This window comes from Hyperolius riggenbachi, chromosome 6 (genome assembly GCF_040937935.1).
Source record: "Hyperolius riggenbachi isolate aHypRig1 chromosome 6, aHypRig1.pri, whole genome shotgun sequence".
Taxonomy (NCBI): domain Eukaryota; kingdom Metazoa; phylum Chordata; class Amphibia; order Anura; family Hyperoliidae; genus Hyperolius; species Hyperolius riggenbachi.
In genome coordinates, this window is record NC_090651.1 from 35,319,392 (window position 1) to 35,337,199 (window position 17,808).

General features: G+C 44.6%; 1 protein-coding gene across 1 annotated transcript in view; it reads left to right on the plus strand.

The window, feature by feature from the left end:
- Window positions 1-17,808, plus strand: part of LOC137522037 (vitellogenin-A2-like) — a 69,327-nt gene that overhangs the window by 13,280 nt on the left and 38,239 nt on the right. Inside the window, exons 5-11 of the mRNA XM_068242056.1 lie at window positions 75-211; window positions 3,351-3,501; window positions 6,116-6,273; window positions 10,227-10,392; window positions 14,634-14,765; window positions 16,695-16,913; window positions 16,995-17,218. Of these exons, the coding sequence (XP_068098157.1) occupies window positions 75-211; window positions 3,351-3,501; window positions 6,116-6,273; window positions 10,227-10,392; window positions 14,634-14,765; window positions 16,695-16,913; window positions 16,995-17,218 (1,187 nt within the window). The remainder of the gene's footprint in view (window positions 1-74; window positions 212-3,350; window positions 3,502-6,115; window positions 6,274-10,226; window positions 10,393-14,633; window positions 14,766-16,694; window positions 16,914-16,994; window positions 17,219-17,808) is intronic.

The window sequence follows — 17,808 nt, forward strand, 5'->3', positions numbered from 1 at the left end:
TGTCTCTTTATAAAGCTTCAGGGAATATAGCCAGCTGTTGATCGATGATTGAGTGCCTCTCTTTTATTCGCTAGTTGTACAAGAAGATCCGTAATGCAGCATCAGCCACCATCAAAATGAAGAACAGAATCATCCAGCAGGTCGTGTCAGAGCAGATCATCAACTACTACCCACTGAATGAGCGTCAAGGTAGCGCCGTCATGGAAAACAAGTGAGTAGAACATGATACTGGTCCATTCAGGTCTGGATTTGCCTCACAGGAGCCTACAGGCACAGATTTCCTTTTACCTTAGACTATGTCCGCCATAAACCTACAAACCCCCACCAAACTGCACTGCAAGTGTGCTGGCTGGCCCAGCTGTCACTTTTCCCTTACTTCCTTTGCCCATCATAGGTAGCTACAGGTGTCCCTTAGTATTAGGTAGCCAGAAGTATCCTCAATCTTTAGTAGCTAAAGGTGCCCCCCAGTATTAGGTAGCTAGAGGAGCCTCAGTATTAAGTAGTTCGAGGTGCCCCTGACTGAGGGAATGCTGAGAGCAGGGTGAGTAACCTTTCATTTACACTCTCATCAGGACTCTGCATAGGAAAGGCAGGGGGGAGGTGCTCAGGGAGAGGAGTGAGCCACCTTTCTATCATCAGGCGACTGTAGGCATGTGCCTATAGAGCCTTATGGTAAATCTGGCCCTGGGGCCAAATTCTATTCCAGATGATAAGTAGCTTGCAAATGTGAGCTACTTATCACCTTGCCATCTGAAAATCCTCATTGGTCCAGACAGTGAACCAATGGAGAGCCCCGGAGGAAGCTTCAAAGATGCTTTTATTGGGGCTCAGAGACTGCAGTATTACGTTCAGGCGAGGGGCGGCAGATATTTCGAGGCGCTGCAGGTAAAGGGTTGCCTGGGTCAGTGGTGGGTGCTTCGGCGTGGCACGAACGGACCGATGGGAAGCTCTAGGGGGTCTCCTTATTAAAGGAGACTCCAGATGCAGCGGCAGAGGACGTGCGTTAGCGTGTTTAGACCTTCTTTTTGCAGGTCTAAGCTAACGTTCATGTCTGACGGGAAGCGTCGCTTAACAGCAGTATGAAAAGTGTAATAGAATAGGGTGTAAAGAACTCGCTGTGCGATAATATTGCCCAAGCGAGTTTTTTAACACCCTGCCTAGGGCTTAAAATGTACCTGAGATGAGAAGCGTCTCAGGTCCCTTACTTGTCTTGGGCTTCCTTAACGTTGGCGTTATGATTATTTCCAGATTTAAGGTCTAAAAGCCATGCAATTTTTTCACAAGCTTTTAGACCCTAAAAGTAAGAAAAAAATATATACCACAGAGAGATCTGCAGCAGCTTCTCCATATAACTCACTCAGACTCGGGATTACCGCTAAGGAGGTAAAGCTCTCTTAAGGTCGCTCGTCCCCTGCCGTCTCCCCGGGTGGCTCCTGTCACTTGCAATTCAGCCCGAAAGCCTGGCCTAGTTGCACTTCATTGTGCATGCGTGGTCCTGCCAGGCGCACTCCCCTGTCTTTCTCCCATGGCTGCAAGCATTCTGTGCTTGCGCAGAATGCCCCCCCCCCCGGTGACTGGAGCACGGCGGAAGAGCGCACCTGGCCGAGCAGCGCAAATGCAATGAACACAAGTGCAGTGACCAACTGTACCAGGTTTGAGGCTTGTGCAAGAATGACAGCATTTAAATATTACCCTTGAAAATCAATAAGTGAATGTTGATTGGCTTTTGTAGGCTCCACCCACTTTCTGAATATTAATTCCCATCACCCAGAAACCAACTGTGCAAAGTTTGAGAACCCTGCCATTAACAGTGTAAGAATGGCTGCAGTTTACATTTTCCCAGTGAAATTGTATTTGTCTCCGCCCACTTTTTGGTTATGGGGATAAAAAGTATTCTATATGTTATTCCAGGTAATCAACTTTGTGTGTTGCACGTTCATTCAATTCCATTCAGCCATTGTTGCGTGATCGAGTAACAAACATCCAAACGTCCGCATTTATAATATTAGTAAGATATATATATATATATATATTTGAGAATGCGCCTTTCAATGGGAAGGGTTGATTCACTAAAGGAAATAGCGTAAGTAATCTCTTGCTTTGAATGTGCTTGACCGTGCTTGTCACTTGACAAGCAGCCTACTGGGCCAATCAGAGTGCAGGATTCACATCCTCTATAGAGATTGGATGCGAAGGGGCTCAGGGCGGGAGGAGAATAGTGCTCCTTATTTGCTGGACGGAGGCTTAAGGTAATAGCATTTGCTATGCTGCACTACCCACAGCATAGCCTGCGCTGCTGTATATATGTGCACTACGCGGCAAATAGCGCACTTGGCATGCAGCACATTACAGTTAAAGCACACTGTGGAAATAGTGCGAGTACCAGGAGATTTCCTTTAGTGAATCAGCGCCTTAGTCCTTCAAAGGGTGATCCATCCACCACACCCATATTTGATAGTAATATGTTTTAATGTGTTACGTGTCATAAAAGAGGGGCATCTGAGCCTACTAGAGAAGGGAGTTCACTCCCTTCTTTGCTGCATGCTTGCTCTTGGACACCGGCCGAGGGGATGGTGTGATTGCATCTGGTAGGCTCAGATGCCCCTGTTTCATGACATCATTGTGCAAACTATTTGGTTACATCGCTGATTGGGCCTATGAGAATTTTGTGTACACAAAGCCAGGGCCGATCCGAGGCAGAGGCGAGAGAAGCTCCAGCCTCAGGGCACAGTGTAGGAGGGGGAGCACAACTCACTCAGCTATCATCCCTCTATTGTGTTTGAAGCAGAGAGAAATAAGGAAAGGGGATACATGACAGTGACTGCAAGCCAGATAACTAGAGATTAAGTTGTTGTAGGGGTTGGGGGCCCTGGGGCGCCTCTTAGTTAACAGCAATCAGTGTGTGATGGCTGGGGTGGGAGGGATGGAGGGGCGCACTTTGGTGTCTCAGCCTTGGGTGCTGGAGGACCTTGTCTGCACAAAGCCCTGATGAAGGGCAAAGGTTGCCCGAAACGAACATGTGTCGTTGCCTGAAATTAAATTAAACTCATGAAAATTATTGATGTACCCATGAAGATTGAATTCTCGGATAAGAGTTTTACGAAAGCACTATTTTTTCTAGTTTTGAAACAAGTTTGGTATTGCAAAAGCCTGCCGTGGTGGTTTACAGACATTATTGTCCTTTTAAAACATATTTGCTTGTTAAGATACTCATGTCCTAGAGTTACATTCATATATCTGTGTCTATTGTCCTATTAGTTATGCAAAGTTCAGCATGTCTGAAAGCCCCAATTCCTACTGTTCAATTGTATTTACACTAATATCAATTGTTCTATTCATTTGCTTTTCAGGCAAGTTCTGACCCTGATAGGAACCAGAAGCAGTCAGTCAAGTCCCACCCCACTTCACTACCAGAACCGGGGAGATATCCACTACAACTTTGCTGATGAAATGTACCAGATGGCCCCCATTCTTCAAAATACCAAAAGTCCTGCGCTCCAGGTAACTTGCAGTCTAAAAACTCCAGATTTACCATATTTTTCGGCCTATAAGGCTTTAGAGGTCAAAAACCAGGGAAAAAATATATATATTTAACCTGGTGTGTCTACGGTCCAGGGGTGTCTTGTAGATGTTTCCCCCCCAATTTATTTACAATACAATACAATACAATAACATTTCTATAGCGCTTTTCTCCCATAGGACTCAAAGCGCTTAGGCTCTCTCAGATTCAGTAATTAGTAGGATGAAGTATTCACACAACAAAAGTTATATTTCTGCAAATGCCAAACTGAACAGGTGGGTTTTCAGTCTGGATTTAAACACGTCCAGGGATGGAGCTGTCCTGATCTGTTGAGGTAAGGAGTTCCAAAACGTAGGGGCAGCATGACAGAAGGCTCTGGGACCAAAAGTTTCCAAGTGGACTCTGGGTATGGCTAGATTATTAGAACCTGTTGATCTGAGAATGCGGGGATTGCTACGCAGCTGCAACATATCTTTCATGTATCCAGGGCCTAAATTATTCAGGGATTTAAATGTCAGTAGGCCGATCTTGAATAGGACCCTCCATTCTATAGGTAGCCAGTGAAGGGAGTGCAGGACTGGCGTTATGTGGCAGTGACGGGGTTGGTTGGTTAGCAGTCTGGCAGCAGTATTCTGTATCAGCTGTAGTCGGTACAAGACCTTTTTTGGAAGGCCAGTGTAGAGAGCATTGCAGTAGTCCAGTCGGGATGTGATGAAGGCGTGGACTAAGGTTGGCAGATCTTCTGGGGGTATGAGGTGCTTGATTTTTGCAATGTTCTTCAGGTGAAAATAGGATGATTTCACCACAGCAGAGATTTGAGTTCTGAAGTTTAAATCCCAATCAATTAGAACTCCCAGGCTACGCACATGATCAGAGCTGCGTAGATCCGTGCCTCCTATTCCCAGTGGTGAAGACTGCAAGTTAAGTTGTTTTGTTATCATGCTCTGCCCTCCTATCAGAAGGACTTCAGTTTTGTCTGCATTTAGTTTCAGCCAGTTGTCATTCATCCATTGCTGTAGTTCACGTAAGCAGGCGTTTATAGTTAGAGTTGGGTCTGTCACACCAGGCTTGAAGGAAAGATATAGTTGGGTGTCGTCTGCATAGCAGTGGTATGTCAGGCCATGTTTTTGGATTAGTTTTCCCAGCGGTAACATGTAAATCGTGAAAAGCAGGGGAGAGAGGATTGAGCCCTGGGGCACCCCATACTTAAGTGATACCGGGGTGGACAGGAAGGGCCCCATAGACACTTTGTGGGTTCTGCCACTCAAGAAGGATTGGAACCACTGAAGAACTATGCCATCAATGCCGCAGTATTCCTGTAGCCTGTTTATCAAGATGTCATGGTCAACTGTATCAAAGGCTGCAGAAAGGTCTAGCAGTATGAGGATCGAGCACTCTCCTCTGTCTCTTGCCATGAGCAGGTGGTTGCATATTTGGATGAGGGCAGTTTCAGTGCTGTGGTGTTTCCTGAAGCCAGACCGGAATGGGTCATAACTGTTGTTTTGTAGGATTTTGGCTTCTAGCTGGAGGTAAACAGCTTTTTCAATTAGCTTGCCCAGAAAGGGGAGGTTAGAGACAGGTCTGTAGCTGGTCATTGCATCTGGGTCCAGGGAGGGTTTTTTGAGGAGAGGCCTGATGATTGCTTCCTTCAGTAATTTGTCCCCCTGTATCCTCCTTTCAGTATTTGTCCCCCTGTATCCTCCTGTGTCCCCAGTGTCCTATCTACCCCGCTGTGCCCCCGTCTCCCCACTGACTGGTGTCCCCTGTTTCATCCTGTTTCCCATCTGCCCCCCTGTGCCGGAGAGGCACAAGGGGACACTGGACATAGGAGGGCAGCTAGGACACAGGATGGCACAGGGCCAGTGAGACAGAGACACAGGGCAGCAATGGGAGACAGAGGGGACAATTATGGGAAAAATCTTCGGACCATAAGACGCACTGACTTTTTACCCCCACTTTGGGGGAGAAAAAGTGAGTCTTATGGTCCAAAAAATACAGTACATGTGACAGCTTTAGAATACTCCTCTCTAATATTCTTGCTTTAAGTAGGGATGGCCCTGCCTTTGAAAACCTATAGAGAAGCATGTGATCAGTTTGATCAGCTGATAGATTTGTAAGGCTCTGATTTGCTGGTCATGATCATGTGTTAAATCAGGAAGTCATCACAGCAAATCAGAACCTTACAAATCTATCAGCTGATCAAACTGGTCACATGCTTCTCTGTGAGTTCTCCTAGACCGGGCTATCCTTAGTTTTATGTTAACTCAGTAACCATTAGGGACTTTCCTTACAATCATTTTCACACCTACATGCACTGTGCACTATAAAATTGTCATCTACTTACGGTAGTAGGACACACTATGTTCATAGTAATTACACACGCACACGCACACGCACACACACACACGCACGCACGCACGCACGCACACACACACACACACACACACATATATTCACTCAGTTTACCCATCTTCTACGTAGATTTGGCAACATTGTATAATCAAGGTTGTATCATTGATGTGCACCTTTTAGAAACAGATTGATGTTCCTCCAGTTGTGCGGTGTGACCTTCAATTTGTGCTTTACTCCCAACAGATGATGAAGCTACTTGACCTCCTGGTAGAGAAAAATGAGGACAAACTTCAAAAGAATGCCTCACTGGTATTCCTGCAGCTGGTTGACACTAAACGTCGTTCTGGACCTTACATCCTGAAATCCGTCTGGAAGCAAATCTCTTCAAAACCCAGGCACAGGTCAGCAAGCTTTGATTTATATCCCTACGTCATAACCTACAAATTCCACTTCTGATGCGGCTTGGGTCTGAGCAGGCTACCCACAAAACATTGGTCATCTTTAGTTAAAGTAGCAGGGACAGCCATACTATCACCAGAAAAAAAAACACATATATAAGTAGATAAATACTGGTTCTACTTACATATGTATTGTACTGTCCACATTTTGATTTCATTGAATTCAAAATTTTACTTTTTTTTATAGTAAATAAAGAGAACGCTGTTTCTGGCATTTTCCATCTTTACTCTGACTGAAGCCAATCCTAATGTAATTTCCTCCCTTACTCTTTTTTTCTTCTAGAAACTGCACTGTCATATCTAGCTTGCTTTGTAAAGACATATGAGCACTGTGGATTTCAGCAGCTTCTGCAGTGGGATGAGGTGTATTTCCCTTTTCAGCCTTTCCCACTGAACTGCCCTCAGCCAATCAGTGAGTTGCTGGAATGTGTGTGGGGGGGGAAGGGGGGTAACAAGCTTCCCTCTCCTTGGCACTATACCAGAATAGAGCCAGGCTGACTGAGATAAGATCAATTACAGCAGAAACATTTATGATTATACTGGAATGCTTGTAATGTAGACTACCTAATAAACAGAGAGCAGTGGGTACATGAAATTTGATTTTGTGGCTGACATTCCCACTTTAACGCCTCTTCCAACAAGTGAAGAGCTCTGAATACAACAAACAACTGGTTCCTCGTGGTGCTATAAGCATTGGTTGTCTATGAAGGTTGCCATGGCCATAGTTTAGCAGCAATGCTGAATAGAAAGGGGGGGGGGGGGGGATGCTGAACATGGGAAGGAACGACAGAGGAACAGGATACCTGCACATCGGGAATTTCACATTAGGGCCTGCAATTGGAAGAGAGGGAAGTGTGCGCTTATTCCAACTTGAATGTACAGCACTTTTTTTATGTTGGTTCAGTACAACTGAAACTATAATATTGCTACTACAATTATTGATTGGGATTAAAAATGGCTCATACACACATTTTGCTTTGGTTGCCCAACATGATGATTCATGATAATTTCCGAGTATGTTCAGATGTCCTCCAACGTCCGCAGACTGTTCATTGGTGGTTGAACAAGTCAATCCTACTACTGTTCTTTTTTTCGTATGCATGCATGTGAATCTGCACTCCTTATGTATATAGGAGTGGTGTGCAAGCCCACGGCCGGAGCTACCGTAGTAAAAAATAGGCAATTGCCCCAGGGCCCCAGAGCCTGTAAGGGCCCCCAAGGTGTCCCTCCCCATCTTAACTGTTGCTCCCCAGGGATTCTGCAGAGTCTTTGGCAGAGTACAGCAACTCACCACAATACAATATAATGTGGGGATATGAATCAAAAATGCCTCACTACCTCAATATATGATAAACCCTACAAGCTGCATAAATTGTCAATTGGGTTCAAATTCTGAGCCCAATATAGAGGAATGCCAGATCCGGGTCTAATAATACTAAAGTAAAGTGCAAATGCCTTAGGTAGTCGGTTGAAAAACCATGGTGCAAACAATGCAAGTGATGGTGCATCCAGGTTATGCTCAAAGAACATATAGTGCAATGATAATGAATGGATAGTGCATATAAGGATCAACAATGCAAGTGTAAAGGTGGCCACTAATGATCCAATTTGTAGCGAAAAATCGTTTGAGCGATCAGAAATTCTGATTGGAAGTGAAATATTGTAATACATCGTTCATTACACCATCAACGAACCAATCTTTGCTTCCAATCTATCACAACCAACAAGAAAATCCAAATTTTGGTTCGACGAAAATTAATTTGGACGACATTTTTTTCACTTGTTCATAATTGATTGTCTCCATCAACGGAGGTTATTTACAACCAATCCGATCAGAATTTCTGATCGCTTAAACGATTTTTCGCTAGAAATTGGACAGTTAGTGACCACCTTAAGAGAAGTATAAACATACGTATCCCGGGACTAGATATGCAAGCAGCTGTGAAGTAAGGGTGGAGGGAGGCACACAGGATGCTCCACGTGTGGCGTGGTTCAAAGGACCACTTCCTCAGGAGCGGTGCATTGTGGGTAAAGGGTTTCTTAAAGGGATACTGTAGGGGGTCGGGGAAAATGAGTTGAAGTTACCTGGGGCTTCTAATGGTCCCCCGCAGACATCCTGTCACAGCCACTTACCGATGCTCTGGCCCCGCCTCCGGTTCACCTCTGGAATTTCAGACTTTAAAGTCTGAAAACCACTGCGCCTGCGTTTCCGTGTCCTCGCTCCCGCTGATGTCACCAGGAGTGTATAGCACAAATCCAGTATGGTCTGTGCCTGCGCAGTACACTCCTGGTGACATCAGCGGGAACGAGGACACGGCAACGCAGGCGCAGTGGTTTTCAGACTTTAAAGTCTGAAATTCCAGAGGTGAACCGGAGGCGGGGCCAGAGCATCGGTGAGTGGCTGCATGGGCACAGGACATCTGCCGGGGACCATTAGAAGCCCCGGGTAAGTTCAACTCATTTTCCCCCGACCCCCCTACAGTATCCCTTTAAGAGCTACTACTGTTCTTTACCACTGCAGCTTGTGCATGCACAATCTTGCCCCACCCCTTTCCATAGGGCTAAACAGATTACCAAGTGTTGTGTCTCTACCAAGATCGTTCCCAGAATTTTCTCTGGCATCAGTGTTTGTAAGTGTGTACATAGCTTTAGGCCGGTAGCTAGTGATGATCAGCTAACTACGACTACTTGAAATTTTGCGTACTTTTTCGCAATTACGCATGTACGTAATTATGATTTGTAAATTCAATTGATTTCGTATAATCGTTCCTAATTTCTCCTAAATTTTTGTGTAATTTTGTGCAGACAGGTGAATAGCAAAACCCCTACCATACATGCTATTGTCACCCCCATACATGTTATTGTCATTTTTCAAGGAGACCTTGTCGTTTTTAAGAAAATCGGTTTTAAAAATGCAAAGAAAAATGGGTTTTAAACTCAGAAAAAACAGTTTAAAAAACATTTTTACTTTGCATTTTTAAAATCAATTTTCTCAAAAACTATAGTCTTTTTGAAAAATTATTTTGTTTTTTTTACTCGTCCCCACTATTCTCCTTAAAATACGTAGCAATTTTGGTGGCAATATACGTGTATGGGGGCTTTCCTATTCAGCGCTAAAGTTGGCACAAAATTACGCGAAAATTACAATTTCCGCAAAAATTAAAGACGACTTTTCCCAAATTTGGCATTAAGATTTTGCATGTAGTTGCGAATTTCAATGCAAAATTACATCTATGCAAAATTTCTGCTCATCAGTACCAGTAGCTCTTTCAACTGGTTTTAAAGAGAATCTGTATTGTCCGATTTGTACAATAAAAAACATACCAATCGAGTCACTGTGATCTCCTGGCTCTCCACCGCGATCCTGGCTTTTAATCACCAGTTGCAGGCAGTGTTTACAAACAAAAAACATGGCCGCTAACCAGGAAGTGATGTTTGTGTATATACAGTATATATATCATGTTACAGTATACTACAAGTGTTTATTGCATAGAGAATTATCTGCACTCCAGTCAGGGATTCTCACAGCTTCTAAGCATGGCAGCTCCCTCCCCCCTCAGACAAGCTGAAAACCGAGAGCAGAGACCTGTCTGTGAGGAATAAACAAAGCACACACACAGAGCCTGCAGGGGGTGTGGAGGGGGCGTGCATAACTTCTCCCTATCACAGCAGAGGCAGCATATTCCTCCCTGGGTCGACAAAGCTTGACAAAGGAAAGATGATTAGATATATTACAGAGACAGTGCAACTAGAAAAGGCTGCAGTAATCCAGATCACATTAGAACAGGTATAGGATCTTATAGGATAAAAGAAATAAGGCTGAAAATTTTGTTACAGAGTCTCTTTAACCACTTTTTCGGTTATGTGTGATGAACCATTTTTTTTTCCTCCCTCAGAAACTGGTTCTTGCAAGCTCTCCCTGCGGCTGGAACTGCAGACGCCCTCAAAGCAGCTCAAGAACTCATTCACGATGACGAACTCACTTATGCCGAAATGCTGACTTTACTTCCCCTTATTTTGCTTAATACCAGAGGCAGCCAGCAGGCATTGGATGTTGCCAAGGTACGTACCTATGCGCTACCTTTGTACTGTCTACTGGTGCCTTCAAGTTTTACATTTCTTACCAGAGGAAGGTAGAAGATCATAGACAGTTTAGTGCACTTGTAGCATCAACAGAACGGCTGCAGGGGCGTAACAATAGCACCTGCGACCCCCGCAATTGCAGGGGGGCCTGGGGGCTTTAGATGCTCCTCCTCCCATCTGCATGCAGACTAGCGCAGGGGTTATTTTACCTGCTGCAAATCTCTGTGCAGCAGCACTGGAAGCAGGTAATGTAACACTCGCTACCTGTTCCAGTGCTGCAGGTCTCTCTCTCTGCTGCCATTCAGTGGCTCCCTATCAAATGACTGATGCGAGTCATGTGATCAGGAGCTCGGCGATTGGCAGCAGAAAGTGAGGCTGCTGTGATGCACAGAGATTTGCAGTGCCGGAAGCTACTCTGCATGGTGAGAGGGGTTGGAGTGGATGGCCGTTCACCGGCTGCTTGCCTGGTCCCTTGGGCGGAGGGCTACCTATGAACCTAGGGGGGCCCATGCAATCTTGTATTGCGGGAGGGGGGAGGGCCCACACATGGTAGTTACGTCCCTGAAAGGGTGAGGGCTCTATAAGAAGACAGTAATAAATTCACATCACTTCTTAGTAGGGGGTCTTTTTGGTCTCTTTTAGCCCTTTATACTTTCCTAGTGGTTCTGGGTTACCGTGAGCTGTCTGGGTACTCTGCTGTACTGGTCCAAGCCCCTATCCCATAGAGCCACATCAATCCATGCCATGCACTGATAAGGACCAGAAAGTCTGAAACAGGCTGTTTGGATGTTGGGTTGATGTGGTTCTGTAGGACTTTAGGAGGTTTTCTGTTCTGTAGAACTTTAAAGGATACCCGAGGTGACATGTGACATGATGAGATAGACATGTGTATGTACAGTGGCTAGCACACAAATAACTATGTTGTGTTCCTTTTTTTTTTCTCTGCCTGAAAGAGTTAAATATCAGGTATGTAAGTGGCTGACTCAGTCCTGACTGACAGGAAGTGACTACAGTGTGACCCTCACCGATAAGAAATTCCATCTATAAAACACTTTCCTAGCAGAAAATGGCTTCTGAGAGCAGAAAAGAGATAAAAAAAAGGGTCAATAGTTTATAGATTGAAGCTCTGGCATACTTCAGTGAACGTGTCATTGATCAAAAACGATAAAACAGTTAAAATGTAGATTTAAACATAAAACTGTGGAATATCTTACAATTCTTTTTTTAGGAGAAGGAAGATAGATACAATCATTTATTTCATTTGTTTATTTTCCGTGAGGAGAGGGCCAGTGCATACCACAAAGGCTGCATCTGAAATGACCAACAGCTTATTATAGGTGCTGCACATGTGAGCTGCTTGTCATTTCAGATGCAGCCTTTGTGGTATGCGCTGGCCCTCTCTTCGCTGTCCATTAAAATGTAAGTTACACATTTATGCTTAGCTGCTCCCAAGGTTATACATATGTTGTTTTTAATTTAGGTTAGGCCACTTGCCCAGAGGTCTGCCTCACCGTGGCGCAAGTGTCCAGTATATTATACTTTGCATGCAAACTATAGTGGAAGCCAAAGTTCCTCCATAGTATAATAAATGTAGCATTTGTTTTGGACGCAGGGCATGCATTTTCAGCCTAATAGAGGACGTGCATGCCTGAGCGATTAACCAGTCAATTGCAGCATGTTTTTAGGGATGCACAACCTCCCCCCTTTTCATTAGTTTATTTTCGCCAAGGGTGTCCTTTATCCTTTTGGGGACCGCCTCTATGAGATCCTACACCGCACTTGTGGCTGTTCTAGGCTGATGCGGCGTAGGATTTGCGCCACCTGCCCTTTCCACTCCTGACGTGATCGTGTGCACCCAAGAGGAGAAATTAAGCCGTCACATGACAGCTGACATCTCCCCTCAGTGATCAGAAGCCATCGCGTATGGCTTCTGATCACATGATCACTATGATTGCCGGCGGATCATAGTGATCACTGTGACAGCTGCGGCAGTAGGGGGGAAGAAGAGGATCCACTCACCTCCTTGACGTTTCCACGATGATCGTCGTTCCCCTCTGCTCTGATTGGCATCCCCGCTCACTCTGACATCAGTGCCGGGTCCCGGCTTGATGATGTCATCAAGCCACAAATCGGAACTGAGAGTCAGTACGAGCGGGGATGCCCGCCGGAGCAGAGGGCTCCACAGCGGCTCATCACTGGAGCCTGGGAGGTGAGTAAAGGCAGCCAGCTACAGGGGGGACACTTGGCCACACGGGGACACACAGCCCAGCAAGCCCTAAGAGGGATCCGGCAGCCTAACCCCCCCCCCCCCCCCCATGCAAAAATGCCTTGTCCTTAAGAGAGGCTAGGCGGCTGGTCCCCAAAGGGTTAAGCTGTAGGCTGACTATACACCAGTGGTACTTACTGAATGGCAGTTGTTCATTCTAAGTACCAAAATAGTGTGCAAGTGAGTAGGCAGGCTGCCCAGCATCTTTGTATAGATCCTTTCCAGTGAGAGCTTTTGTAAAGAACAAAGGAGATACTGTGAATCCCCCATGAGTAGATGGACTAGTCCAAAGCCTTTCAGATCTGTCTGATCTTTACTGTCTATTGTAAGTGACAGGAAAATAGGAGAAAAGTCATTTATAGGGAGTTTTACTCATTGTACGCATGGATTTTAAATTCATTCATTTATTTTGTGATGGTGGTCCTTTAAAAAGGAACTTTTTTGAATGTAACTTAATGATTAAAATGGTTTATATTTTACAATACTCATTTATGAATGAATTAGTCAATGTTTGCCGATTGCCAGTTTTCCATTTATCACAGGTGGCGACCTCTTTACTGCTGGCAAGGAGCATCACTGCTCAATGGTTGTTTATTGCTTGTTCCGAAGTCAGCAGAAATAACACCTGGTCTCCCAGGTTGCTCTGGGGCTGAAGTCTGTTACATCATAGCCTGGGTTAAACATCAGTGGGAGAGCAGGGTTACATCGTAATTTAATGTGGCTTGCCTTCTTAAAACAGAAGGTATTTGTAGGGTTGAGCCGAAATTTTCAAAATTTATCGTTACTATAATTACGCATGCGAAATTTGCTATTACAATGCGAAATTATAGTAGCGTAATTGCCATTAAAATCGTAATTGAAAATAACGTAAGCGTAATTTTCAACGCGTAATTTCGCGTTTCGTTCATAACGTAATTTCGCGTTAAACCATAACGTAATTTCGCGTTAAACCATCCCGTAATTTCGCACTTCTTCGTAATTTCGCAAATTTCGTAATTACTTGTTAGCTATAAAAAATTACTTGTTCGCATTAGCCAATCAGAAGCGAATCAGCGGTAGTCAGACGAACGCTAACAAATTTTCGCATATAAATGCTTTTTCGCCTTAAATAATGTAAAAACTAAGCATGCGCAGTTCAAGGGTGTAAACTACGCTTACAAACGTTTGCATGCAAGGCAAACGTAATTTCGCGATACCCACCGTAACGTGAAAACGACGCGAAAATTAACGCTTACAGTAATATGAACTATCGCAAAATTACGTTATGTAACTACGCTTACAAACGGTTGCATGCAAGGCAAACGTAATTTCGCGATACCCACTGTAATGCGAAAATTACGCTTACGCGGGATTTCACGAAATCCTTCTTCATTACGATTATGTACTTACGGCCATCATCGTAATTACACTAATTACGCAAAATTTCGCGAAATCGTAATTAAGTCATTACGCTCATCTCTAGGTATTTGTGATAATTCAGTGAACATCTGTGGTTACCCACAATGCACCAGGTTTTTTGGTTCACCCCGAGCTGCTTGGTTACTCTAATGCAATTTATACCAATATACTGTATACATATAGGAAGCATTTTTTATGCTGAAACCAGGATCCTAAATAATGCATTACATTCTAATATATATGTCGTTACAGTGCCTCTTTCATTGGTCAGTGTGTATAATCATAGAATCAGGGCAGGAAAGAGAGGGTCTGCAGTACATATATTAATTGACTGGAAGATGGAATGGGAGGGGCGCAGCTGCGCTTGGAAGGGGAGCCTCAATATACTTAGCCTAGGGGCGAAAAAGAGAATAAATCCGGCCCTGCATAGAATGGTCCTACCAAACAGACTTGCAAGTAAAAAGTAGAGCACAAAGCATTCATATGAGAGATGCAACATCAAAGTTGACACCTATACAGGATTAACTGGATGTTGCATTTTTTTGTTCTTTTCCAGGAACTCTTGGAAAGCTCTAAGATCCGGAAAGAGTCTTCCCTCTTCAAGGTGACCTTCCTCGGCTACGCTACACTGGTGAAGAAATTCTCCGCTCACACTTCTTCTTCTACTTCTATTGAGAGTGCTTTGGAGGTGAGAAATGTTGGCCTTATAAAGCCGTGCCATTGCAAACTTACAGTCTTATCTGATAGGGAAGGACACTAGTGGTAAGGCAAAAAGTAGCACTCGGGTATATCAGGTGGTCATGAGTTATTGTGTCACAGTCTACGCAGGGCTGTCAAACTCAAATACAAATGGGCCAAAAAATAAACACTAGGACCAAGTCATAGGCCAGCCTCAATGTCTAGTGGCAAACTACCTCCCTTGTAAGGTTCCTTTGTGTCTAATAACCCTCCTCTATACAGTTAACTTGTGTCTAGTAGTTCTCTCTCCCTTCCCTATACTGTTCCCTGGTGTTTAGTGATCCTCCCTCTCTCCTCTATACAGTTCCCTGGTGTCTAGTCACCCCCTCCCTTCCCTACACAGTTCCCTGGTATCTAATCCCCCCTCCCTATACAGTTCCCTGATATCTAGTTCTTCCCTCCCTATACAGTTCCCTGATGTCATCCCATCCCTTCCCTATACAGTTCCCTGGTATCTATTCCCCCCTCCCTTATACAGTTCCCTTGTGTCTAGTCATCCCCTCCCTTCCCTACACAGTTCCCTGGTATCTAGTCCCCCCTCCCTATACAGTTCCCTGATATCTAGTTCTTCTCTCCCTATACAGTTCCCTGGTGTCTAGTCATCCCATCCCTTCCCTATACAGTTCCCTGGTATCTATTCCCCCCTCCCTCATACAGTTCCCTTGTGTCTAGTAGTCCCCCTTCCACCCCTAAATAGTTCCCTAGGTGTCTAATGGCTCCCCGTCGCACCCGTAAACAGTTCCCTGATGTCTTGTGACCCTCCATTCCTCCCCAAAACAGTTCCCTGGTGTCTAGTACTTTCCCTCTCCCTCCCCCATATGGCTACTCTGGTCATTTAGGGCTTCACCTCCATTATAGCTTCCCTGGTGGCCTGGAGCCGCATAAACATAATGCAATGTGGGAAAACCACTTGCGGGCCAAATTTGATGGCTCATCATGACATGCATGGTCTAGAGGAAGCTGAGGTGGATGGCAGAAATACCCTAGAAAAAGATTAGATTCTTGCTACAAGAGACAAGTTTAAAGGGTTGGAAAGTAATCTGATTTTTGTGGAAGGGAATTACAGAGCAGGGGAGAACCTCTTGAGAAATATTGCAAGTGGTTGAACTTGATGGAATGGGTGTATTATTTTCACCCAAACTAACTATAACTTTGTGAATGTGAGTGGGCAATTATATTGTATCCTACGGAGTTCATAATAAACACTGAATACTGATTTTGCTTCAGGTGAAAAACTCCGGAGCATTCTTTGAATGTTTGATGCTATAGTGTCACCTGTCTCCAATATCACCACTTGCTAGTCCTCAGAGTGGGCTTGGGTGGTGTTCGTACTAGTTTACAATACAGAAGAAGGATGTGAGTAGAGTGGCAAGACACAGAACATTTATATTGTGCTTTTCTCCTGGGAGACTCAAAGCGCTAGAGCTGCAACCACTAGGGGTGCGCTGTATAGGCAGTAGCAGTGTTAGGGAGTCTTGCCCAAGGTCTCTTACTGAATAGGTGCTGGCTTACTGAGAGCCGAGATCCGAACCCTGGTCTCCTGTGTCACAGGCAGAGCTCTTGACCAGTACTCTAGCCAGCCCCTGCAGTGGAGCTTGTTGAGGCAGATAGGTAATACTATATTTTTGCCACATGTTTTGATCATGACCATAAAACCTTCTGTACCAACTTTCAACGTGCTGATAAGAGAGGAGGGGCTTCAGAGAGGTGTGGCTTTGTAGAGCTATAATTTTTGTGGTTTGCTGCAGTGTTAGGGCCAGAGGAGCCTCTGGAATAGGCCCATCCACATTACATACAATCACAAGACCACACTATTAGCAAAGCAAAAATAAGACTGTTCTTGGTTTGGCTAAAAAGCGGTTCTTTTATGTTTTTGCAGCCCATCCATACCTTTGTTGTTGAAGCCCTCAGCAAGGCCCACGATGAGGACATGGCTTTGGCTTTGAAGGCCATTGGTAACGCAGGTCAGCCTAAAAGCATCAAACTTGTCCAGAAATTCCTGCCACTCTATTCTTCCAGTGCTGCTCATCTCTCAACCAAGGTTATAGTTGATGCGGTGATGGCTCTGAGGAACATTGCCAGAGAGGATCCACGTAAAGTGAGTTGCAGTCTTCACTCTACATGCTCCAAGTATTGTCCCACGGCTTGGCCTTGTTGTTGACTCTTGTGTATGTTTTAGGTACAGGAAATCCTTCTGCAGCTTTTCGCAAGCCGAGATGTCCCCACTGAAGTGAGGATGATGTCTGTTCTGGCCTTATTTGAGACCAAACCCAGCCTTGCCATGGTCACCAACATTGCCAACATAGGTGTTAGAGAAAGCAAAGTCAACCTGCAGCTCTCCAGCTTTGTCTATTCTCAATTGAAAGCCTTGGCTAAGAGTTCCGTCCCCCGGCTGACACCACTGTAAGTGTTAAGAGCCAATATGAAGCATAACTTAGTGTTAGTGAATTTTAGTAATAAAAATAATAGTAGGGCTGCATTTTCCATAAAGCACAGTAGGTACCTGCATGTGCCTGGTACTGATGGAGGTTCACCTATTCTCAGGGGCTCCCCCTACACCACATATAAATCCAGCCACTTGCCATTATCAATGGCAGCATTGCTTGTAGCTTTTTTTGTAACACCTATAGCTAATGCTTTATTATTATTACGGTATATACTATGTTGGCGCTATATAAATACTTCAATAAATATAAATAAATTATTATTATTGATTTATTAAGTGCCAACATATTCCATGGCGCTTAGGGATGGTCGGAAATGCCAATTTCAGATTCCGCGGTAAATCCACATTCCGCCATTGCCAATTACCGATTCTGTTTTCCGGTACCAATTTCCGCATTCCATGTGGAATTTCCGCCGGAAATCGCGGAAACTCCGCCCGACTTTAACATCGATCTTCTCAAAAACTATAAGGTCTTTTTGAAAACTTATTTTTGCATCTTGTTCAGAAGATTCTGTTTAATAAACCCTGAAAATTTGGTGTTTCTAGG